The sequence below is a fragment of the Mizuhopecten yessoensis genome, unplaced genomic scaffold, assembly GCF_002113885.1.
Source record: "Mizuhopecten yessoensis strain PY_sf001 unplaced genomic scaffold, ASM211388v2 scaffold10409, whole genome shotgun sequence".
NCBI lineage: Eukaryota > Metazoa > Mollusca > Bivalvia > Pectinida > Pectinidae > Mizuhopecten > Mizuhopecten yessoensis.
The window spans coordinates 384613-410908 of record NW_018408532.1 but is presented as its reverse complement, the minus strand read 5'-3'; the positions used below and the strand labels follow the sequence as shown (position 1 = coordinate 410908).

Here is a 26296-nt window from a genome sequence, read left to right as displayed (position 1 = left end):
GTTTTATATCCGACCTAAACATGGTGTTTTATATCTGTCCTTAACATGGTGTTTTATATCCGACCTAAACATGGTGTTTTATATGCGACCTTAACCTGGTAGTTTTATATCCGACCTAAACATGGTGTTTTATATCTGACCTAAACATGGTGTTTTATATCCGACCTAAACATGGTGTTTTATATCTGTCCTAAACATGGTGTTTTATTTTTACTAACACCACATTATTCACCAGATTTATCAATTATAACAAGACAGTTGGCTCTTATCTCTCAGCTATCCTTACAAGTCGGGGACATATCCACTTTAGTCACCTTTAGAGGCAGACATGCATCCGTTTTGGGACATATATATATATATATTTCCACTTATTGAATTGAAGGTCATATCCACTTACATAGTCATTTATAGAAATTGGACACATTGTGGTCAGTCTTGTCTAGAATGTACTTGGAATAAGGCATACTTGCATAGATCTTTTCATCTTGAAAAAAATGATCTTAAAGCCATCTATCGATGGCATATGTCCTTAATTCAATTTCAACAGTGACAAATGATGGTTTAGTGTTTGTAAACACAATTACATTGATCTGAAATAAGCAATTACATGAACTTTTACCTTACACCGATGACAAGTCTGAACTGATACATCTTTCCTTGGACATAAAATGACCTTGACCTTAGCCACTGTAGAAAAGGCAGCACAACATTATACTTAGTAAACAAAATGGCCTTGACCTCATAGCTATCTGGTTATTGTTACAAATGGCCTTGACCTTGCCCTTGACCTTTACGTTATCTGGCTGAATAACAAATGGTCTCAACCTCATATTTATCTGGTTGTAGTTACAAATGACCTTGACTTTTTATTTATTTGGCTGCATTAACAAATGACCTTGAACTTATAGTTATCTGGCTGAGGTAACAAATGACCTTGACCTTATAGTTATCTGGCTGCAGTAACAAATGACCTTGACCTTATAGTTTTCTGGCTGCAGTAACAAATGACCTTGACCTTATAGTTATCTGGCTGCAGTAACAAATGACCTTGACCTTATAGTTATCTGATTGTAGTTACAAATGACCTTGACTTTTATTTATCTGGCTGCATTAACAAATGACCTTGACCTTATAGTTATCTGGCTGCAGTAACAAATGACCTTGACCTTATCAGTATCTGGCTGCAGTAATGTGTATTTTATAATGGGGAGATGAAACATTTCCTGGTGAGTGATGGTGTACTGACTGAACCTTGTCACACATCTGTAGCCACGGAAACCAGCACACTTTGTCAGTGTGGGTATAGATCTTCAATGGTGTGTGGAATATGTCTAATGGCCGAGAGCACTTCAAAGGCAGTGTTTTACTGGCTGAACGTCAGTAATAATCACACCTTCATCACCACAAGGTACAACCTAGTTATCCCAAATCTGTATTCAGTTACAGGTCTCGAACAGTCCAACCTTGATACATTTGTGTGTATAACAGTGTCCAAGATACCATAAAGATCTCCTCTTTTGTAATTAAAATAAATCAATAAGGAATCGGTCTTGGAAACCACAAACAAATCAGGATCACGTGCAATTTAAAGATAATTGATTTGCCATATGTATAAATGCAGGTATTACATGCAGGAATGATTAAATTTATGAAACATCATTGTCTATGAACAGTATTTAGCATTAAGGGGTCTTGAAAATTAAAAAGAAAGTTACCTGTTAACAAAATTTCACAAAACATGATTCACTGTAACTTATAAAACCCACCTCTATAATTTGCCGACTCCAGAGTGGTGTATTGTAGAAAGCCTTGTTTATAGCTGCAGGGGCATTTTTTAACACATATCAAACAAGGGTGTTCATCACATTAACTATGGTAGGTGACAACACCTGATAAAATCCTAAAGTTGAAAAGTGCAAAAACTGACAAAGGAACTGGGAAGAAGGAATCTCTGTTCAGAATGATGGATGGTGGAGGGTTAAGGCCAAAATTTAATAAGCCAACATATGTCGGAGTATGTAGGCATGGGGGCATGCAAAAACTATCTCGTGCTGCCTACAGGCAATTTACCAGGAGTAGATCAAAGGCTAGGCAGTTCACAATCTGCTACATACACAAGGTATACCAGCAGGACTGCTCAACATGGCAGCTAGCTAGTATTCCCACATGAAACTGTTCTAAGTCTGCGAAGCTGTCTTGTACAGCACAGTGGCATTACTGTGGGGGGATGTAACTAGGGGTTTTAAAGTTCAATGTTTCTAAATGATAAGCATTCATAAGCGAAATTGTGGAGGCATGGGAGGTAGAGATGGAAGAGGTTGAAGGGTGCAGGAGTGCGGTAATCGGAGAATGGGGGTGGAAGGAAAGAGGCAGGGGACAGGAAATAAAGTAAAGACGTTTTGTTTTTATATGAAATACGGTAAATGAACACAGAGCATATTTCTTGACCTTGTTGCCATAATTCAAATGTTCAAATTGTATTGATTTGTTCTGAATTTCCACTGCTGTAATGTTAACTCATTCACCACTGAAGACACATTTGAACTCTTCCAATCCAAGGTTGGAATAGTTTATTATGAAATTTCAGGGGTGAATAAGTTTAGAAAAGCATTTAGTAATACACTATTTCATCATGCAGTTCTATTAAGAAGTAATGAGAACGAAATGAATTTCCCATGTGTCAACACACCACAGAAACACATAGAGTGCCTTTAATTCACTCAAACTTCACACAGATCTGCAGTTCCATCTGTCTGCTGAGTTTAAACTTCCTGAAAGTAAATATTTATATAAGGAGCCACTTCGGTTACTGATCATGCCCTATAGATAACAAATTCTCCACCAATTACACAAAACCAGAACAGTAAGTCAGAATGGTAATTAAAGCAATTAGGCCGGTAAGTAAACAAAGGTAGCGAGAACATAACAACACTACGAATGATAATTAAGAATGATAAGTACCACCAGTCCATCAGAGCATGATCACGTTGAATATAAACAATCTTCAATAAAAGGTCCACAGTATAATAATACACTAGTTTCTCATTACATCTGATTCTGTTTTATTAGGGGCCGCGGTGGCCTAGTGGTCAACCTTCTGCTACTACTAACCCTCCACCTTACCTAAGTTAATGATTATTGCAGACATCATTTTTTTATTTGGATTTGTCATACTATTTGTTAAAATGTGCCTGCATGAATCAGAAACAGAAACCACTAACACACGGATTCCTCCTCGGAATGCATCATTGATTCTGCTGATAACAAAATTATGATTCCCCTTTCACATTTCATGGTAAAAAAAAAGATTTAATTAGATATGTTATCATTGTTTATAGGACGAGATGTTTGTCCATCAGCGAAATCACTGCTGGGTAAACGAGGGGAATAATTGCAGATGAGATACACGCTGGAAACAGCCTCCCCATCTACATACAGACACCAGCAAACACAAACCGCCCCACATCTCGACAGGCCCCGGGCAAACCACCAGTGAAGATGTACGATCACAAACACATGCTTGCTCTCAATCAAACTGTAAAAAACACACTCCCCCGTCCTGATTTGTGATTGTGAGGCTATAAATAGATAACAAATCCTACACCACATCCTGGAAATGACCAACAGCTGATGCCGGAACACAAAAACGGATTTATACCTAAAGGTAAACAGGCCAATATGGCCGTCTTGTCCAATCGTACAAATACCGTACTTAACCTGTGATAAAACCGACGCTCGTCTTCTCGAATGAGAACCTGATGAGTAACAAATGGCAGCCTATATGTAGGAGAGCTTATTTTTTCAGAGATGCATGACCAACTCCCTTGAAATGCTTGACATATGATTCAGAAAAGGTGAGCTTAACAGCTACCATTAGTCTATCAGGAGCAAAATATGGTGTATCAATGATTATTGCGATTTTGATTGGTTTGTTGAATTTGGTTGGTTCAGGGTTTAATGCCCTATCAACAGCTAAGGTCATTTAAGGATGTGCCTCCATGTGTGTTGTGTATACGTGCATGTGGGTATGTGTGCTGGAGGCAGGGTATGTTGGTGTATTTGCCTCCTTGTGTTAGAGTGGATCTAATGCCGACTTTAGAGTGCTATCTCACTGAAACACCATGCCAAAGGCATCAATTTCTAAATTTTATAACCTACACATTACATTTGTATATACTGTGTTGTGAACATATTGTACTTTGTGTATTCAAATACATTGTCCTCGTATATAATATGAAAGAAACTGAACAGAGGAAATCAAATACTTTGCTCAAAATAGAACGAGATGAATTTGTGTATATAATGTATGAAATTCAACGTTTCGCATTATAGAATACACAGTGATCAAAAATGTACTGACCTGATTCATCTTTGATTTAGAATACCAATATTGAATTGATAAATAAATGTTAACAAACCATGTTTCATCTTGTTAAAATTTTAAAAGAATCGAAATCTGTACTAATGAAATGGCATGATACAAAACCACCTTGGGTCCTTCATCCTTGGAAAGTATAGGTTAGTAATGTTCCTTGAAAACACTGTACTGGAGCAACATATATATATCTGGCTGAACTTCTTAACTGCATTTCGATTGTTCCAGTTGTCGAGTGAATTCCCTTGATGACCAAATAAGATTCAACGGAGAGAAGATGCCTTTCAGACACAAAGAAATTTACAGTAATTTATAATCTATCCATCAATTTTTATATGGAAAACCAGGCATGTCTATGTCTGTAGACAAGGGGGAAAAGGCATAAAAATAACATAAAACTGGTAACGGGCCACGGAATCTAACATGTTTAAGCAAGATTGCATGTCGTGCAGTTTCAGAATCACAAACAAGCATGACCGGTAGTGGATGTTACACATGCTAACCTGACCTGCAGACTTTGTAGACTGATATATATACAAGGCTGTCATATTTTTGGCTTCCGTGTCCAAGGTCTCCAGGGATCAGCTACGTTGTGGTCAATGTGCATTAGTTTACCATTAAAATCTAGTTAAAATGTAGACAATAACTGTGTCTATTAGGTGAATGTTTTGTGAAACTGCCAGAAAACCTTTGATTTAACAATATGTGTGGTATATTAACCGAACTCACTTAAATCTTAAAATCTTGCATGTGTTATTATGCATATCACTAATACTATTTCAACGACAATGAAATATGGAATCACTGTGACAAATTTTCCTAATAGGTACATATATTTTGCAAGCATTTTGTTTTCCTACATTGTACACACAGACATCAAGTATTTTAGAATTTATCAAAATATATTTTTATCATTCGAAGTTACTGTTCCATCTGAAGTTAACATTCTTTTCAATGTCAATTGTCCTATTCAGTGTTATTGTTGAGTAGGTTCAAGGATAGAATATATTGAGGCTATTCCTTAAAACTTTTAAACTTTATAATCATTGTCTGATTAAAATATTCAAGCGTTTATAGAATCGCATCATAAAATAAAATCAAGAATTATGGAATTTCCTAAAGTTAACTCATTCACCCCTAAAATTTCATAATGAACTATTCCAACCTTTGAATTGGATGAGTTCAAATGTGTCCTCAGTGGCGAATGTGTTCAAGACACATTTTTTCTATCATAACTTATCCAGTGTGGTGCATTTTTGATGGAATTGTCTGTGAGTTGACCCCATACGACCCCAAAACAGTGGGCAGTCCTCAGCCATAGCAATTCCGGCCAAACACCAGACCACCCCCAACACAAGTGGCCCCAGACCACCCCAAACACAAGTGGGTCAGCAGAGATATCCATCATAATTAGGACCCAAAAACACCAACCCAACCCATCCCTTCACCTTGTGTCTGCCATAGCCTGATGAAGCTGTCCGCCAGACAATGTTAGATGACCCCTAAACAGCCCTGTGGTCACATGATATGTCTCCACCATGTCATCAGCTTCATAAAACCTTCTCTCGGGTTCCCGACTTGGTGTTACCAAGCAACTTCTAAAAGCTCCCAGGGTCCATTCTACCATTACAAATTAAAGGCACCAGAACATTTGCCACACAGCCATGTTGTTATGGGGCGCCTTCCCAGACGTATTGATTTGCTGGTTCCGATGCCTTGTTAGTATACTACGCAGGACTACAAGTACGTAGCGTAAAACAGTGGGCAAAAGCAGGCTTGTCTGATAAATAAATCATATCACTGCCTACGAAAAAACATCAAATTTAACAGTCTTTCAATTGCAAACAGTTTTTGAATTGACATATCATAGGATTTAGAATAACACTATCAAATTTGATAAAAAAAATAATATTACATTTTAAGTATCTTATTAGGAAACCCGATCCAGGTTTGGGATAAGACGATTGTCTCTGCATGGAAAAGGGAACTTAAGAGAGAAAACAGATCAAACCAAGGGGAAATTATTCAAAGTATTCTGCCAAGAAATCAATTTCAGTAATAAAATACGAGTGGCCCTCTGCCTTAATATCTCTTGTTCCTCCGTATATTAGGTTCCCGTCTCATAAAAACTGTATTCATCAAATGTTACAAGAATGGCGGTTTAAAGATTGTACCAATTCCCCATCCAGAAATGAAACGTAAACTACAATTTCAATTTCTGCCTTGCTTTGTCCGGATTATCTAACAATATAAAGCTCTCACAATGCCTGTACAATGGAGAAAATTTAAAAGTAAAATATCTTTCCTGTTCCGTTGTTGTTCTGCTATCATCTTCATGAAGCTGATACACCAAACATTTTATTGGGGAATGAAATATCACTTTTATTGTGGTATACTTGTAGTCCAAATTGATTTTCTTTCGACTTTATTATTATTGGACTGGAGGCTGAAGATTGTGCTATATATATATATACCCTATACTCACACTCTAGTCCAATATGGAGGGAAACATAACCTATATATTCAATACCTTATGTGGAATGTTTAAGTAAATTTGAAGATATGTATCATGTTATCAATACACAGGGACGGAAACTTAATTTTAACTATGTGTAAACAAAAGATAACAACAGGAACTGAGGAGAAACCATAACAAAAGGAAAGACATTAACTTATCCTCGAATACACGAATAATTTGTAAGTTGATTATACTAAAAAAATTAAAAAAAATATTGCCAGAACAATTCTGATCTTGAAATCTTTTATGACAATGCGATATATAATTAGGTTAATTGGCTTTGGAGTTCTAAGATGGTACAAACCCCATATTATGTTGTAAAACCCACATAATGTACATCAGCATAATTATCATAAATGTCAGGTAGGGTTAAAACTGGACTTCATTGGTATTCGAATATCACTTGATCTAATGCAGTAAAATTCAAAATGTTATTTACAGTCTTACTTATCTCCAACATTTTTCACAATTCTTATTTTGATATACTGCTTCATAAAGCCAATACTTTGCCGCATAGATGACAGTACAATAGATTTTCTGCTGAAAATATGATAAATGGACAATTAACACTTTATGTTTTGTTTCGTTCAAATTAGTCAATATTTGTGTCATTTTCACAATCACTGCAAAGAAACCAGTGGGACTATGAATCATTATTCAATCATATGCAATATTCCACATATTTCTTCAAAGGAGTAAATATTTGTTTACTTTTAATAACTGATGCCAATTAATACACTGCTTACTCTTACCAAGAGTAAATTTACTGTGTACTTAATGAAAACTCCACACACAGGTAACACTGCAGACTTTTACTCCCTATCTGTTGACACCGAAATGGCAATAGCCAATTGCCTTTTCCAGTTTAAATATTCAACATTGACAGACGATTCCAAACAATGCTCCTACCATTACTGGACTGGGACGAGACCCGCTACTAATATTGACACAGCCCAGAGTAAATACTCCATCTCCCGATTAAAGATATAGGAAAGTGCGTAAACTCCTCCACCTGTGAATCTACGACTGCCTGAAGTAGCACAAGTGTGGTCATATATAGGTCCAGGAGGGTGATATAACTAAATTGGAGGGCGATATGACACGGCAAACAAACCAGGTCTTAGGACACTCACAGGACACAAGGGCTGACAGTATCAGACATCAAATAGACTGTTAAGTGTGAGGAAATTAACAATGACAGGTTCACTCCCAGAACGTGACATACTAAATAGAAGAACCTGGTGATCATGATTGTGTGTAATTAAAATAACAATGTCCTCTGAAAGGAACATTTTGTTGTGGTACTCAAAACTAGCTGTCTTGTGCACTTTTTGTCATTCATATATATTCTCTTATAGATTTGAAAAATTTTACATACAAAAAAAAAGACAGAAATTCATATTGTGACAAACAAAGAATGTCCGACATTTCAGGTGATATTTTCTTTTAACTGCTATTAATTAAACACAAGTACATGTTCACTAGACTCATGAAGTCATGTGCAAAATTTCTGAAAAATCGGCTTTCAACTCGAGGTTTGCTTTAAATTTGTCTCCACTTACTTGCAAAATAAAACAAAACTAATAATGTCAAATAACTACATATTTACAATTGCTTAAATTCATTAAGGTTATAGAAAACTGCCTACCAATAAATTATAAAATGCATATAAATACAATTAAAAAGTCATGATGTGGAAGATCACAACACCCTAAAATTTTGATAGTTACAACTGAAAAGTTTGCACTTTATCTAACCTTTGACCTTGAGATCAAGGTCACAGCAACACCATGACAGTGCACTGCACAACATCTGTGGGTGATGCAGATATACTGCAAGATTCATTCACATAGCTCTAATGGTTTAAAAGTTACAAATCAGACTAAATGTTGCTGAAAAGTTGGCATCATCTGACCTTTGACCTTGAGGCCAAGGTCACAGTGGCATAGTGACTGAACACTGCACTAGCAACATACCCTCAAGTTACGGCTCAGACAAGAAATTATCAGAAGAACTCATTCACCCTTGAGGACACATTTGAACTCTTCCAATTCAAAGATTGGAACAGTTCATTATGAAATTTCAGGGGTGAATAAGTTAAAACAATGTCTCCCTTCATTCGAAGGGGAGACACATTTTTTCTTAACATATTTTAGAAGCACAGGATAGGATTCGAACCAAAGGCTCTCAAACTCCAGACTGATTCTCCAATGAGTGAGTGATCAGTGATGAATCCAGTTGTGACAGGGTTACAACACCACAGGTGGAAATTGTTTACAATCGCATTAAAGTATAATGGACAAAAATAGAGAGTTTTCCCGTATTATAAACATCAGTGTAAACACCAAAGCCCCATACAGTAGAGTATAAATAGCCAGTGTATACTCAATGGTTAGGTTTGTAGGTTAATCCCTAACTTCTATCTACCTCCGCATTGTACATCTATGTGGCTGACATACCTGTGAGGTGGGGGGTCACATGTACAGGTGAAAACACTCACCTTTTCAGGTAAGTATTGACAGTGATCCCACACAGACAGTTAGCTGAAGGCATATACCAATTTATCCGTCTTTAATATCGGGTCTATTTTTATCTGCCTAATTTCACCAATTTGTTAAACACAAATGACATTAATTCCTCCAATCTTAAAATAATCTTTTCAACAACATAATAACAGTAGTAGAAATTAACTGTTTCCAAAGAGCTTCTCAAGGAAAAAAACATGAAAAAAAAGATTTGACGAAAAAAAAAAGATTAAAAAATTAAAGGCAACACAGGAATGCACTCAATATCGAGTAATTAATGTGTTTTTTTGTGATGACTCACAGATGTTTACTGTTGGTGTTTGTCATACCAATTTTGTGGCAATATTTATATAACTGGGCGGTCCATCCATGATTTGATTTTTGGTCTCTACTTACAGTTTCTCCAGTTTCTGTAGGCCTTCAAATGCCCCTGCTTCTATCAGACTGATCTGGTTGTTGCTTAGGTCCCTGGAAAAACAAAATAGCAAAATAAACATTTTTGTTCAAAAGTAAATATATTTTTTGTGCAACTTTTCAAATAATATATATTTTAAATTAATAACAGGGCTGCTACTTCTTAAAGGGAATACACATCAGGGGACCCCCTCCTTGATGTAAGGTATGGGTAGTTCAGCAGGGAGCTGAGACTTGCTGAGGACCTCTACTCAATATCTCATCTTGAGGTTTTCAACATCCTTTATCGATATACCTCATCACATCAGGGATGTTTTCTATTTCTTGATCACAATCTAAAACTGTTCAAATCAGCTGTTCTTGTAAAATGTAGTGTGTACGAACTTGTCCTAAAAAGTGATACACTGAAACAATATTGAATCAACAACAACAAAATTCATTGGTTGTTTCTGTACAAATATTATCTCCCATATCAAAATGTATACATGTCCATCTTGAAATTGAAATGTATAGGAGAAAACAGATCAGATGTAAACATATTATGAGTTTTTACCCTTGACATAAAATAGAGTTCTTTCCTAACCTATGTGTTTGAGCAATCCAATCCAACTGATTCGAAATAATTTTCCAACACTGCCAGAAATACTGATATCTCTGCCTGGTATGCAAGAATATATGATATATCATGTTGTATATCAAATGTTATACCACCCATCGTGACGTCAGAATTATATGACATCATAGAATTAACGTCATACCAATGTGACGTCATATTGAAGGCACGACACATAAGTCATAATGAATACACTGCAGACATGATAAAAGTCTGACAGAAAAACTGCTCTCCCAAAATATTCACAAAATCTCAGTAATGTGATAAAAAGATCTTGAATTGTTTCCATTTCATATGAGATCTATGAAACTTGTCTCTCGAAGTTTACTTTTTAAATCAGCAGAGAAGAATTTAAAACAGTTCAAACACATGGAAAAATGGGAAAAAAATGTATTACCTCATGATCATGTAAAGCCGATGCTTAAAAGGGGCACTACATTACCAAAGAAATCTGGCAGAGATAGCTAAATTCATTTCATATCTTCAAACTGCGTAAAATCTAATATGCATGTAAGTTTAAAAAAATAACTTACAAAGGATTTCAAAATTTTCAGTTGTCTTTAGGCAATGATATAGCTCGCACTAATTACCATATGTTCAGACAGGTATATATCATATTTAATAATGTGAGTCACATCAATTTTTGACAAGAAACATATGTATTAAATTGATGTTACAAATTCACTATGAAGGCAAAAATTTGATGTTTTTCCTTTGACGTTTCCACTTTAATTATTCGTAGAAAGTGTAATTTTGTATGCTTGGATTGAGCATATAATGAATAGAATCTTTAAGTCATTTTAATTCTTTCAAATTTTTATGAAACTCATAACAAATCAATTTCGATGGGAAGACATTTCAGATTTGCTATATATATATATAGGAATGTTGGAATGAAAAGGTCGCAATTGACATTTACTCGGTAACAAAATGTTTACAGAAGTTGGAATATTACGATATTAATCTAGACTAATTTCGTTTCGATTCTGAAGGTCATTCTTGATCAAGAGGAGCAACAACGAACTAAAACTAGCATCGGGCAAATGCCTAAATCATTAATATTATCAAGTATAAAACCAATTATGAAATTAACAAACAAAATGGACTATCAACAATTTAATGTGTTCAGTTTGTGTTCGAAGCATGACAGAAACTCCCATATTTATGAATAGCCGTCGTAAAAGAAATGGCATAATGCATATGCATATAACATATTCATTCTGAAAACACAGATATCCGCCAGTTTATTGTAAGGACAGAAATTGTCCAAATTGATACAAATATGATTATACGAAATACAAACTTTTATGGAATACATAAATAACACTAAAACATGACAGTTTAACAGGGAACATCAGGATTTTATTTTCAGAACCGGCCATGTTTATTCATGGACTCAATTATCGTCACCCATTGGTGTAAGAAATAACGGTGAAGTGGAAAGAGTATCTTATTAACCGTATTGTCTAGTTTTAAGGTGGCACACCCCATTACCGAGCGAGATTGTGGGTTTAAGGTGGCACACCCCATTACAGAGCGAGATTGTGGGTTTAAGGTGCCACATCCCATTACAGTAGAATAAAATCTTCACAAGGATCTGTGATTACGTAACTACGAATTCCACACGTTTTGGTCATTGTGTGCACATAGGTAATGCTGTCATCGCTATCTTCCTGGCGCCAACCACTATACCCTGTCGACCAACGGAAATACCCATCATACTTGTGTATAACATGTCCAACAGAAGCCAACAGAGAAACACTATAGTCTATGTAAGCGTAAAACAGTGAAATATTCATAGTGTATCAGTTAGTAAAACAAACCCCATATTATCTCTTTACAGCATTATTTATATATATTTTTTATTGTCAACAGGAAAATAACCAAACCAACATTTTAAAAAATATATATAAACATCCGTAAACATCCATTTGAGTATATGTGTTAGACATACTGTATCTCCATCGATATGATGTAAAAGCCATACAGAAACTAAACCAGCACAAGACACCCCTTTGTGTAAAATAGCTGAGTGCTCTCCCCTTTCTCCACTCCCCTTTGTGCTTGTAAGTTTTGTGGAAATTTTTATGTACATAGGATTCCGGTCACCTTCCAGCTTCGTGCTAGAGGGAATTTCCCTTTAGCTCAATGGTAGAGCTTCCGACTAGTAAGTGTACTATGTGGGGGCCACATGGCAGGCAACACAAAAACTGTGACTAGTAAGTGTGGGGCCACATTGCAGGCGACACAAAAACTGTGACTAGTAAGTGTGGGGCCACATTGCAGGCGACACAAAAACTGAGAAGAATCCGCCATGCCCGATTTTATAAATATAATCCCATATCTCAATGGAAATTTTAAAAGATTTTGAAAAATTTATATTCCAGTGAAAAAATTGCCAAAATATAAACAGAAGTTCTCTCCAGTATAACATGCCATATTAGCTGGTTTAATGTGTCCTCAAACAACAAAGAGCTCCAATATCATATCACATCAATTTGTGCAAACAAAATTCAACAATATCCTCCAGGAAACCACAAAACATATCCTAACCCCCCTATAAATAATGATAAACTTGCCCGTTAAAACTAATGGAACAGTTTAATGATGAAATAGGGATGACAGGATGTCTCAGCTAATTGGTTGCTACTCTTTTGCATTCTTTTCTTTTTTGTTCTCCAGAACCGTTATATCATTTCATTTCCTTGACAACAGCTATAATGAATATTGATGAGTTCAACATGTGGCTATGTGATAAACGTGAATTTCTGTAGGAATCTGCGGAACAGTGCATTGTTTATGACACATGTGGGCCTTCAAATCAAAATCAACATTTTCTGCGACAATACTTTTTATTTATTTTAATTTCTGGAACATCTCAGCAAGGCATTTGCACTAAATTTTTGCCTTAATTTCCCCCAAAACACAAATAATAATTTCCAAATATTTGCTGTTAAAGACATTAAACCCAACATTCCTGAAAACCTATCGAACATTTTATATCACCGCTTCAGACAACATTTGAAATTGGAATTTTTAACTTGTGATGTGAAATCTGTCAATTTCACAGATTTTTTGTCATTTTATACATTAACTTGAATCAAAATTATCTTGATTAGCAACTGATTTTTCAAATTTGGGAAACAGGAATTCAAATTTATTTCCTAAATGTAATTAATTGCAAATCAAATTATCCATATGTCAAGAGTTCTCACTGACAGTTCTCCATTCTCTTCATGTCTATTTCAGAAACATTTCATTGAAATTTGACGAAGAAATGACCAAAGGTCAAATACATCATCTACAAGTATAAATCTCTGCATTCACACATTTGAACACTGATGATTTTAGTCTGGAATCAGAGAAATTTTAATTATTTATTTTTCCATTCACATTTGAATTAAGTTCAGATGTGAAAGAAAACTAAATAATTGAAATTTCTGACATTGAACCATTGTGAACACTGACTGGTTCTGTCACTTGGGAAGCGCCAATAATGGCGATATTTAGCAGCATGGCAATGTCGAGTTCTGACACCTGCCAGAGTGATCGCGAAGTTTGATTTATTAAGAGTTCAGGTCCCTGTAAAACATGACAGTCTGCTTCACAGCAGGCTATAGTAATTGAGTCATAAGCTCTTCGAAATCAATATGCCATGAAGAAACGGGAGAATTTCCATCATAAAATAAAACCTGCAAATATCACAATAGAAATCAACGCAGGTCTAATCTGTATTACAGGATCACATGTAATATCAGGTGCATAGAATGTAACAGGTGTAAATTTTATCAGACGTTCTGTCCGAGGTATCAGGTATGGTCTAATTGAAAAACCAATCAGTATTGGAAATATTGGAATTACAAATTCATCAATAACTCCTAGAGCTGAGCATTTCAAAGAAGGCTACAGATTTTTTTTTTCAATTAATTGTTAAAATGTTAATCCAGTGACGGTGCACTAAGACCAGGCCTAATCAATGAAACAGGTGAGTTATCATTTGTCAGATTAGGTAATTAATTGTTATCAGATCAGGTGGTTTTACTTACTGACCATTTGTTTGGTTTGGTTTTATTTTGTTTAACGTCCTATTAAGAGCCAAGGTCATTTAAGGACATGCCTCCGTGTGTGTTGTGTCAGCGTGCAAGTGTGCTGGTGACAGGGTATGTTTGTGTACTTGCCTCCTTGTGATAGCGCAGATCAGATGCCGACTTTATAGTGCTATCTCACTGAAATACGATGCCGAAGGCACCCAGCACAGCATTCCGCTACTGACCATTTTTCATATGTAAACTTACACACCAGGTAATCTACTAGGCCAGGTTATCACATCCAGGTAATCATGTCCAGGTAATCACCTAGGCCAGGTAATCACGTCCAGGTAATCACCTAGGCCAGGTAATCATGCCCAGGTAATCTTGTCCAGTTTATCATGTCTGGGCAATCAGACTTGTATAGACCAGGTAATTGGGATCAAACCAGATAATCACAGGTAATAAGATCAGATGATTATTACATATAAGATGCCCAGAAATTGACATTTCTTCCAAGAATCTTCATTCAATGCAAGCAAATGGGTAATCCTTACATGTGTACATGTAATTACTGCACAGCAGCTACAACCATAGGTGTTTATGACTTATAGAGAGTTATTTTAGGGGCATTGTTAGGGGCAATATAATATTTAAAGTGTAACATGGACGAATATATTATTCTTCCAATCTACCAAAACACAAAATCAGTATCATTTTAAAGCTTTGACAATAACCCAGTAACACTTATAACAAAATGCCTCTGTATCAAAACGTTTGAAAGATTTCCTTCACAATCACAACTGCTAATGTGTCAATACCAGAGGTCTAATACAGTGAAAAGCTCATCGTGAACGTGCCTCTAGATATTGTCACCGCTAGAAGCGGAAGAGTTCTGCTGGCTTCCTTGGATATCTGTATAATCAGCGCCTAGCATCCCCATTGACTTCAGAAACATCGGACAGGGAAATCTCCGGAAAACGGCTGCCTACAGTACTGTAATTAGCCTCAGAGCTGGTCTGGCAGACTGTCATGTTTGCAAATAACCATTTCAATATAAGACGAAAGAAGTGGATTGTAATTTAACAGACTTGGTATTCAACCTGACATCTCCATCCTCGTCAATACGGCTAAGAAGGCCTGAATCTGAACAAGTCAAAAGCAAATTCATGTTTCAATTGATTCTGTACAGTTACCAAGCTCTATCAGTGTGGCTATGGTATTGCTAACACACTTGCCTATTCGACTCCTACTCATCGGAGTCGACTACGACAGAATTGAGGAGGACTGGCAGAGACATTTCAGAGTCGAGTACATAAGAGTGAAAAAGCTGATGCACACATTCAGAATACAAATACCGTATGATAAACAATATCTTAATTGAATTTTCAATGTAAATGTGAACGACTACAAAATCTATTAGCGTTTTCCCAGCGCACTGATGGATTTCCAGTCATGTAAAATGATATTGGGGGCAGATTGAGAGAGCTAAATCAAAAAGCATTGGAGAGGCCATTTCTAATCCCGTTTTCAATGCAAAGATTCCTTTCATGTGTATTCCTATCAGGTAATCTTTGATAGGCAACTTCAAATTTTAATATTGTAGTTGATGTCATGGAGGTTCTCCATCTTTTGGTATTCCCTAAATTAAGGGTTAGTGCTAGCTTCATTTAGGTACCAGTAGGACATGGCCAACTGGCTACATTTAATATATTCTTGTACAGTTTTGTACATGAACAATCTGGCTATATTTAAAACTATACATTTGACAATGGCATCACTTAGCTTATTAACCCTAGGCTTATATTCTCCTGTTCATGATATTTTAGACTATTCATATACTCAGGTACATAACACATTTCCATAAAACTGTTCTCCAGCACACGACATCGCTGTTTTATTACATAGCTGCATGGTCCATGACAATACATTTCTGTTTTGCTATGACATTTACGTTAATACATGACATCCCTGGCTAACTATATACTTTAGTACATGACATCCCTGGCTAACTATAAACTTGTTACGTAACATCTCTAGCTAGCTACATACTTTAGTACATGATATCCCTGGCTAGCTATATACTTTAGTACATGACATCCCTGGCTAGCTATATACTTGAGTACATGACATCTCTAGCTAGCTATATACTAGAGTATATGCCGTCCCTGGCTAGCTATAAACACTTGAGTATATGCCGTCCCTGGCTAGCTATATACTTGTTACATGACATCTCTAGCTAGCTATATACTTTAGTACATGACATCCCTGGCTAGCTATATACTTTAGTACATGACATCCCTGACTAGCTATACACTTGAGTATATGACATAAAACTTATATACAGTCCCTTTTTACACATCTCTTGTCATGTTTATTCAAGGCATATTATTAATAAAATATATTGAACAAAAAACAAATTAACTCAGCATTTTAAATCTAAAACCATGTTTATTTCAAAATATATAAAAACTGTTATCAAAATAAACATCTGTTTTTACTGAGTGTGGCCTGGATTTGTCCGCATGTTGTGGTATACAATGTCTATAACTTACACCATCCCCGCATTTTTCTGTAAGGTACTCCGATAGCTATACAGTCTGGGGGACTGAACCATCCATAGATGCGATTGTTTCTCCAGATACTTATTATTGTGGAGATGGCCAGATAACAAGGAATGTTTAAAAGCCCCCGTCTCTATAAACCATATATCACTGACAACATTACATCCAAACTTTTAACGGGTTGCTGGGAAAAATCAGGTGATGTTCTGTAACTGTGCTTCATTAACGGCAGTAAGGCAATCAGTATTAAAAAGCCATTCTGCTTCAGAGGAGAAGTCAAATAGACCGGGCAAACTTCCAACAAGTTCCCCCTCCCCACTACCTCCCCTTATTCCCCCTCACTTTTATAATAAACAGATCAAGCACATTACCACACACCCCAGAGGCCCTGCAAGCAGATTCCACCCTCCCTTACCTGTAATGCACATTAGACTAGTCAACTTCAATGAAGGAGCAGTCCACCATACATAATAAGGGATGTTTACTTATACTGGGCCAGCAACCAAACCATTAACTCCACTACATGCAAATCCTTGAATACAAATGCAAGTGCTGTAAAATGATGCGATTATTATTCAATTATTTCCTTACTTTTCTCTTAATTCAACAACAAATTAGCCTGGGAAGCAGTTTCTTCTACAATTCTTTTTTTTTTTAAACTTATTACTACATAACTATTTATATCCGCATCTCTGATTCCATTTGAAATACATACAGTGCGTCACATTTCGGGTGTCAAGGTGGATATTTTTTCCCTCTTCAATTCTGGCTCACTGTTGTTGTGAAATTCCTCAGAAAATGAGAGTATTGCATGATTTCAACTTCCAGTTCATAAATATTTTCCCCATACATAAAAGCATTCTCAAGTACTTTTCTGTTGGTCTTAATCATGTATAAACTGGTAGTCGGAAATTTTCTGAAGCAGAACACTAATATGTACATGTATATGAATAGTTTAATACTTTATTAAGCCATTCTTTTAAGCAACATCATCTGTGACATGTATTGTTCAATTATAATGTGACCTTGACATAAGCTGTAAACACGGTGCGAACACGACCTTGACCTGAATCATGATTTTTTTGTTTGTTTGTTTGTTTGTGTTTAACAGCCCATCCACGGCTGTGGTCATTTAGGGCCATGGTGATATGACCTTGACCTATAATCATAAGCAGTTTATATATATATATGTGTGACCTTGACCTAATCATAGTTAGTAGATACAACGCTACCTTGGAATATATCTGTATACATATAGATAATGTTATAATTACCCACCAGAAAAAGTCACAAGGTGTATATTCTTTTATCTTCAGTGCAACAAACAAACAACTCTTGCTTCATTGTATAGTTCATCGATGTCATTAAAGCATTTTTTGTTCCGAATAAGTGCATTTACTAATGTAAAATTGATTGACCATATCAGAATCAATGAAATAATCGACACACTACATATTCATATTTACAAAACACACAGTAATTATTCCAAACAAAATGCAAACCTGTTCCTAAATGTCAATCAATCATAACATAATAAAGGCCATTAATTGTTTCTCATTGCTTTTTATCTGCTATCTGGGTTTTTTTAGGTTGACATCCAACACTGAGTACACAATAATGCTATAACTATTGATCCAGTCATGTCCTGAAAGGTTCAAATGACAAACAAAGACTTTAGAAATAAAATGCTTTCCGGTTTTTCACTAGGTACTAGGACATTCAGACATTATTGATCCCGATGTTTTAATTGGTCGCGTAAGAGGCAGGACATGTATAGGACATGGTTAAGTGGTTTGTACTCCCACACAAGGCCGTCAGCCAGATACCATCACACCAGGACGTTTCTTATCACCTTTATAAACGTGGGCAGCATTTCATCTGAAAACACGATCCTCATCTGATTTTAAGTTTTTTTGTGAGGTGACATTTTGAGACAAAATTACGAATTTTTCATATTGCTGATTTTCCTCTGTCATTCAAAGAATTACCGTTTTGCAGACCTTAGTTTGTACAAACTGGGGAGAAACGCGAACAATGGAAATAACGGCAGTAATTACAGCCACACAGCCGTTAGTGGGTGACACATTTAGTCCCAAGGTCACAAATATCAGACATTTGTCCTTGAAAATGCAGCTACAACGATTCCAGAAAGGTCTTCAGAAAAATGTTAATTCGTCAAATTGAACAAAATTACGGACAATTTAAAAAAATATTTAAGATTGAAATGCATATCAATATTTGATGTCAAGACCTATGCTTAAAAAGATTTGGTCAATGGCCGAAGTAAGACATGCAGCTACTAGGTTTCCAGAAAAGTCTTCAGAATATGCTAATTTGTCAAATTGAACAAAATGTACAGACACAACTTGATATATTATTAGGAGTGAAATGCATATCAATATTTTCAATATAGTTTTGGTCAGTGGCCTGCAAGAAGACAATGTGAAGTGGATCTAATGTTTTGGTCAGTGAGCTACATTAAACAAATTCTGGTCATGTCAGAACAACTTCTGCTTCCTAATCAATAACACACCATCTTTTATTGTTTTGGTATATTAGTATTCATCACAATGAATTATGATGACCACAGGCTGACCACTGGCTGACCACTCAGGCTTTCCTTCCTGTTCCTAATACATCATAATAACACTTCACATCACCTAGTGATCCTTTCACCTTAAGCTTGTCCAGCTTAAAATATTAAAATAACAATTGATAGCTTTTATCTCTGATAAAACTCCCGACCAATGTTACTGTGATGTCCGCCATTCCATTGTGGTTTACTAGAAGATCAATGTCACAATACATGATATGTAGTCAGTTTAGACAGTATATTATGTTACTTGTCTAAACCAAACTCTGTATAATACAGAAACTGTATAAATTGACATGACTGACATTCTCCTAAAAATAAACTGGCTCTTGATCAACATCTATTAAAAACAGGTTATTATGTGTTGGCATCCATTTCTAAATGAGAGCACTGGAGCTTGACACGGGTATATTTTTGTTTCTGGTATGTTGACACATGGTTTATTTTGTCCTTCGGATTGACACTGGTTTATATTGTCCGGTGGATTGACACCGGTATATTTTGTCCTTTGGATTGACACTGGTTTATTTTGTCCGGTGGATTGACACTGGTTTATTTTTTCCTTTGAATTGACACAGATATATTTTGTCCTTGTGTGTTGATACTGTTATATATTTTGTCCTTGTGTGTTGACACTGTGATATATTTTGTCCTTGTGCGTTGACACTGTGATATATTTTGTCCTTGTGTGTTGTCACTGTGATATATTTTGTCCTTGTGTGTTGTCACTGTGATATATTTTGTCCTTGTGTGTTGTCACTGTGATATATTTTGTCCTTGTGTGTTGTCACTGTGATATATTTTGTCCTTGTGTGTTGTCACTGTGATATATTTTGTCCTTGTGTGTTGATACTGTTATATATTTTGTCCTTGTGTGTTGACACTGTGGTATATTCTGTCCTTGTGTGTTGACACTGTGATCTATTCTGTCCTTGTGTGTTGACACTGTGATGTATTCTGTCCTTGTGTGTTGACACTGTGATGTATTCTGTCCTTGTGTGTTGACACTGTGATCTATTCTGTCCTTGTGTGTTGACACTGTGATATATTATGTCCTTGTGTGTTGACCCTGTGATATATTTTGTCCTTGTGTGTTGACACTGTGGTATATTCTGTCCTTGTGTGTTGACACTGTGGTATATTCTGTCCTTGTGTGTTGACACTGTGGTATATTCTGTCCTTGTGTGTTGACACTGTGGTATATTCTGTCCTTGTGTGTTGACACTGTGTTATATTTGGTCCTTGTGTGTTGACACTGTGATATATTCTGGGCTTGTGTGTTGACACTGTGATATATTTTGTCCTTGTGTGTTGTCACTGTGATATATTTTGTCCTTGTGTGTTGTCACTGTGATATATTTTGTCCTTGTGTGTTGACACTGTGATATATTCTGTCCTTGTGTGTTGATACTGTGGTATATTCGGTCCTTGTGTGTTGACACTGTGATATATTCTGTCCTTGTGTGTTGATACAGTGGTATATTCGGTGCTTGTGTGTTGACACTGTGATATATTTTGTCCTTGTGTGTTTTTTCCCTGTTATGTTGACACTGTCCTTTGGTATTTTTTTGGTATTTTCTTTCCTAGTGTGTTGATGCAATTGTATATTTGATTTTCTATTTTACATGAAGCATATGATGGCCTACCATGCTTGAGAAATGTCAACTCACACATTGGTGACAAAAATCTACTGTTCCTCATCTACTTGATTGCTATGGTAACACTATGGAAAAAGGTCTGCTCCCACATTGGTGGCAGAACTGATCATCTCCACACGATGACCTACCATGCAGGACAAATGCAATTCACAATGTACTAAGTTACCTGGATGATAGATCCCAGACGACAAGGTCTGAATATATATAATGGCTCATGTGATAAAGTCAGCAGAAGACCAGGGAATCTTAGTAAGGAAAGTGGCCGCCACCTTACTGTTGTCTGGAGACAATACAATTATTGATGTTACTTAAAACATATAGGATGAAAATAACAATGCAAGGCAATATTGATCAAGAAAATCATGTTTTTCTCGAGCATGTCGACTTGATTTTAGGCACACAACAAATGTCATTATTCACCGATTGATACAGGAGGTAACATGGTTTACTGTATTCTCATATAACTGTACATCAGGCGAACCTTTCCAGCCGCCACGAACACTTCAACATCTCTTAAATAGCTTGCAGGGTTCTCCCAGCAGTAGATGTACTGTGTGTTTAACTGGTCAATATTACCGTACAGCACGAACCAATGAGAATTATAAAACAGAGAACAAAGAACGATAGAGGTTTAACACAATCACAATCATACTCCCATTTTCAAACCTCTGTATTTAATGACAAAGTAAACAGCTATTTTAATGTATCAGGACCGAATTCATGTGGTTTGTCTTCTTTGATGCGATTAGTCCTTGCCCCCTTAACTACCCTTTTGTTGGACCATTTATAGCTTCTATCCTCCACATCCCCGGGAGATTAATTGTCTTGTGTGATCTGACTTTTGTACTACGTAACCCTCCCCGACTACGAATCCACCCTGCAAGCTTGGGGATTAGAGGAAAAAAATGACTTGCTGTTTCCCAATACATGATCCGACATTTTAAATGCAAAGAACACCTGCAGAATGAGCCATTTTCTTCTATGATGAGGAGACCAAAATTGATCTGGTATTACAACACTTGAGGTATAATAATAATCAAATCTTTCTTTAAATGAGTCGAGATCGGTGCGAGTTGTCATACTCTCAAGACCATGGTTGGTAATTAGCCCACCAAAATGCCAATAAAAGCTTTTTAACTGTTCTTAAATAAGCCCCCTCTCCCCCACCTACTTTCAGTCAGAGATCATGTGTTGGCCCTATGGGCTGGATAAATATGGTATTAAGAAAAAATTCAGGAGAAACCTCATCTATCAAAATATTCAAAGAAGCATTTATTTATAACCTTACACCCATTTGTCTTCCATTCCTTTGATTACAAATTTATCCGTATTTTTGATATTATATTTCATGATATAATTACTGTACACGGTGCCATTACAACACAAAGCTTGGGTTATTAGGAGAAATAAAGAATCATCAATAAAATATCATCAACTTCGTTGCCTGACCATTCCTATAAGGAAAAGGACAGCAGCAACAGAGACACAGGACTCTTAGAATCAGTTTTCCATCACATGACTTTCCCCGTCACATGATTTATCTACCAATCACACGTAGATCTACCGATCCATAGAGGCATTCCGCGTTTACCATAAACAGGAGTAGTAATGTCATTTTAAGTATCTATCTTTAAAACATTAGACCAAGTATGTACATTAAGGGGGGGGGGGGGGCTAATCAGAAATTACACATCAGAGGATGCACTTATGTCAATATAGCAGCTATGGAGGGAATTTCATATGTATTTCTACTAAGCAAAAGACAGTCAATTATTTTCTATGATAAAATATATGAATCACACTGAAATAAAACATCACTCATAACAATATGTTTGGACACTTTGTAGAGAATAGTCTCAGCTCTGCTCGTATATATAGGTAATATGTGACAATATGTACTGAATGAATAAACTAATAACTACGTCTTAAGTAACGGGCCACAAAACTATGTTACAAAGGGAGATACCTATTCAATAAGAAGAATATTAATATGGGTAATAGAATTTAAAATGGGAGCTTTTACGCAATAGGTGAACATAACTATGCTCTAACAGCTTACATGTACTTTAGACGACAAAAAAGTTTTCTTTAAGATTTGAAATAACGATTTTAAAACCACTACGCGTGTTCGAACAGCCCGATACTATCAGTATAAACACAATGTTTGATATCTACTCAACATCATGATGACATTCACTTAAATTCAAAACCTGCCAAACTTGTAAAGGCAATTACAATCATTTGAATTTCATTTTAGTGCTATAAAGATGTAAAATGTTGATAAAATAGAATTTTGTCAAAGGCTGCCATGAAGAGGCCTGCCATGAAGAGGTTCGGCGGATTGGCTGTGTGTGTTGTGTGCGATAACAACTGACACGAAGCCAGCCCAGTAAATTAACTCAGACTGAAACATACAGGTCTGAAATACTGTAAATTGGACAAAATGGCACTGTAACCTATGTATATATATATACCTACAGTTTATAGTGAATTCTATTCTATAATGAATTCACAATAATTACAACTTAAACAGTGAATTCACCATATGAATACAATCAACAGTGAATTCATATTCAAATAGAACATTCATTTACATCTACACATGATTCATATTCATTGATACTTCATGATCACCCACAATACAACTAATGGATCTATAATTCTATAGCATTGCCTATACACAGTATGACACGTACATCCTCCATACACTTACAGTATGACACCCTACCAAGCATGTACTATACAAAGTCTGAACCACAAAACCAAGGGATATAGTCCATATGTTTGAGGGGAACTAGAAACTTACTATATCCCATACTTTAACTTTTTTATTACACATATACAGATAAAATACAGAAACTTTCAAAAAGCAATTTCCGAAAATTGACTTGGACAGCCAAGTAGCTATAGTCTCCAGGAGTGTTTTAGTTTTCAGACTAACACATGGCTGATAGTGGACTAGCTCCCTGGACAGTATAAGGTCAGAGCAAAAACAGGGGTATAGCAGAGCTACTTTTATATAGAGTATAAAGAAGACTTACATTTGTATACTGAAATGTTTGAAACAATACTACCAATGAGCCGATTTAAGAATAAACGCAACTGTCCTTCCAACTTTCATGTATGAGAAAGTTATTTTCCTTGTAACAAGGGCACTTTGCTCTCAAACTTTTTTATCATCTAATCGCAAAAATGTTGAAAAAGAATGTATCAGTTTTGAATATAGATGTTAAAATTAGATGTTACGAATCATCAGAAACACATAAACCTTCTTTGTGCTTTAGAAAACAACCAAAATATAATATTATAAGCTTCTTCCATGAAAGTCGGGTGCTAAGAAACAACCAAAAACACCCAAGTTCTTTTGTGAGAATTTGAAGTTCAGAAACATTAAAAAAAAAACACCTTCCTATCAACTCAAATTGTTACAAATTTAACTCCTTTTTTATTTCCTTGTTAGCAGTGCAACAATACATTAAAAGCGAAAAAAAGCAACAATTTACCTGAGATAATTACTTTTTTGTCCGATGTAAAACTAAACACGATACCTTAAACCATCCAGCTCTGTGAAAACCTAGCCAGTTGTCATCTTATATAATCACCTGTGGGTATAGAATTTACAAATAAAGGCCACCATTTAATTCTGCCATCACTGTATATAAAGTACACACCTTCATTTAAACACAGACAACCCAGTACATTTTTTTTCTCTGACATTACTTTAAATTTCTATACTAGAATCCATTCACGTCAAAATTTGCCAGTAAAGGTATCGGACAGGTGAGTGACATGTCCACAAAAAACGTCCAATAGCTATTTACATCAGAGAGCCGACAATGACAGCCGCCTAGTTATTCTTTCTCTCACTTCGGGATTCTGAAAGCCTCGGATACGCTGTCTGTGTGTGGCGAGCTAATCAAACCAACCCTGTTCAGTCACGTGTGAAATTCTCGGTTAACTTCCTACAAACCTCCAAATAATTTTTAATGAATACATCCATGAATGGTCGAAAAAAAATTGTTTTAAGACCTTTTGAGCTCCCCCTTGTAGTAAGATGGTATCGTTGGGCATTTAGAACCCGTCACACCTGCTGATCCAAGACTTCACACACTAAATATATTATATTTTTGTACGATTTCTGTTTATGACGCGTTTTCCTGTGCTTTAATCTACTCGATATTAGGAGTTATGATACTGTTGTATAAGATGTCATTATCTTAATCAGGATTCGTAATACTCTGTAAACCATTAATGTACAGGTACAATAACACAGGTACGGTAATTCAAAGGTATGTTATATATATATCATAAAGTTAATTCACAGGTATGTTATATATATATATATCATACAGGTAATTCACAGGTATGTTATATATATATCATACAGGTAATTCACAGGTATTTCACAGGTAGTGACCAGTACATGTCTACTCTTTTTAACCTTCAAACAATATGGGACTGATATGAATATGAACATAAAAATGTTACCCTCTGCCGGCAATGAGAAATATATTCAAAGACAAATTTCACCTGAATATACCAGACCTCCCCATTACCCAACAAAACTGATGTCTTGGATGGTGAAATGAATGTTTTATCTCTTTATTTCTCAACAACAGTTGATTTTCATTTGTTCCACGGGTGAAGATGAGTTCTTTTCCTGTTTTTCATTTCTTTCCCCTTTATTGATGAAGTATATGCGGGAGTACACCCAGGGCGTTTATGAATCGTGTGTACTTTGGTATAAAAGATCCACAGGCTCAGAAGATGAGAAGTCTTTTATCCACATGCGACTGATACAACCTTTTTTTCACGCCATACGTCGGCTAGCTCTAGTATCGGGGCACAGCCTGCTATCCTGGAGTTGTCCACACAAAGATTTTACAGATATCAGAGGATCTCTATTAAAACAGATGTCTCCTTGATCTGTGGGGTTATCTGATGTAAAAACACAAGGCTACATGTACAGTACAAAGGTAACCTGTATGACGTTTGGTAGGATGGGACG

At 36.0% G+C, this 26296-nt stretch overlaps 1 protein-coding gene across 1 annotated transcript in view; it reads right to left on the bottom strand.

The window, feature by feature from the left end:
- Positions 1-26296, bottom strand: part of LOC110460484 (adhesion G protein-coupled receptor A3-like) — a 109425-nt gene that overhangs the window by 45658 nt on the left and 37471 nt on the right. The window contains exon 3 of the mRNA XM_021513425.1: positions 9815-9886. Within this exon, the coding sequence (XP_021369100.1) occupies positions 9815-9886 (72 nt within the window). The remainder of the gene's footprint in view (positions 1-9814; positions 9887-26296) is intronic.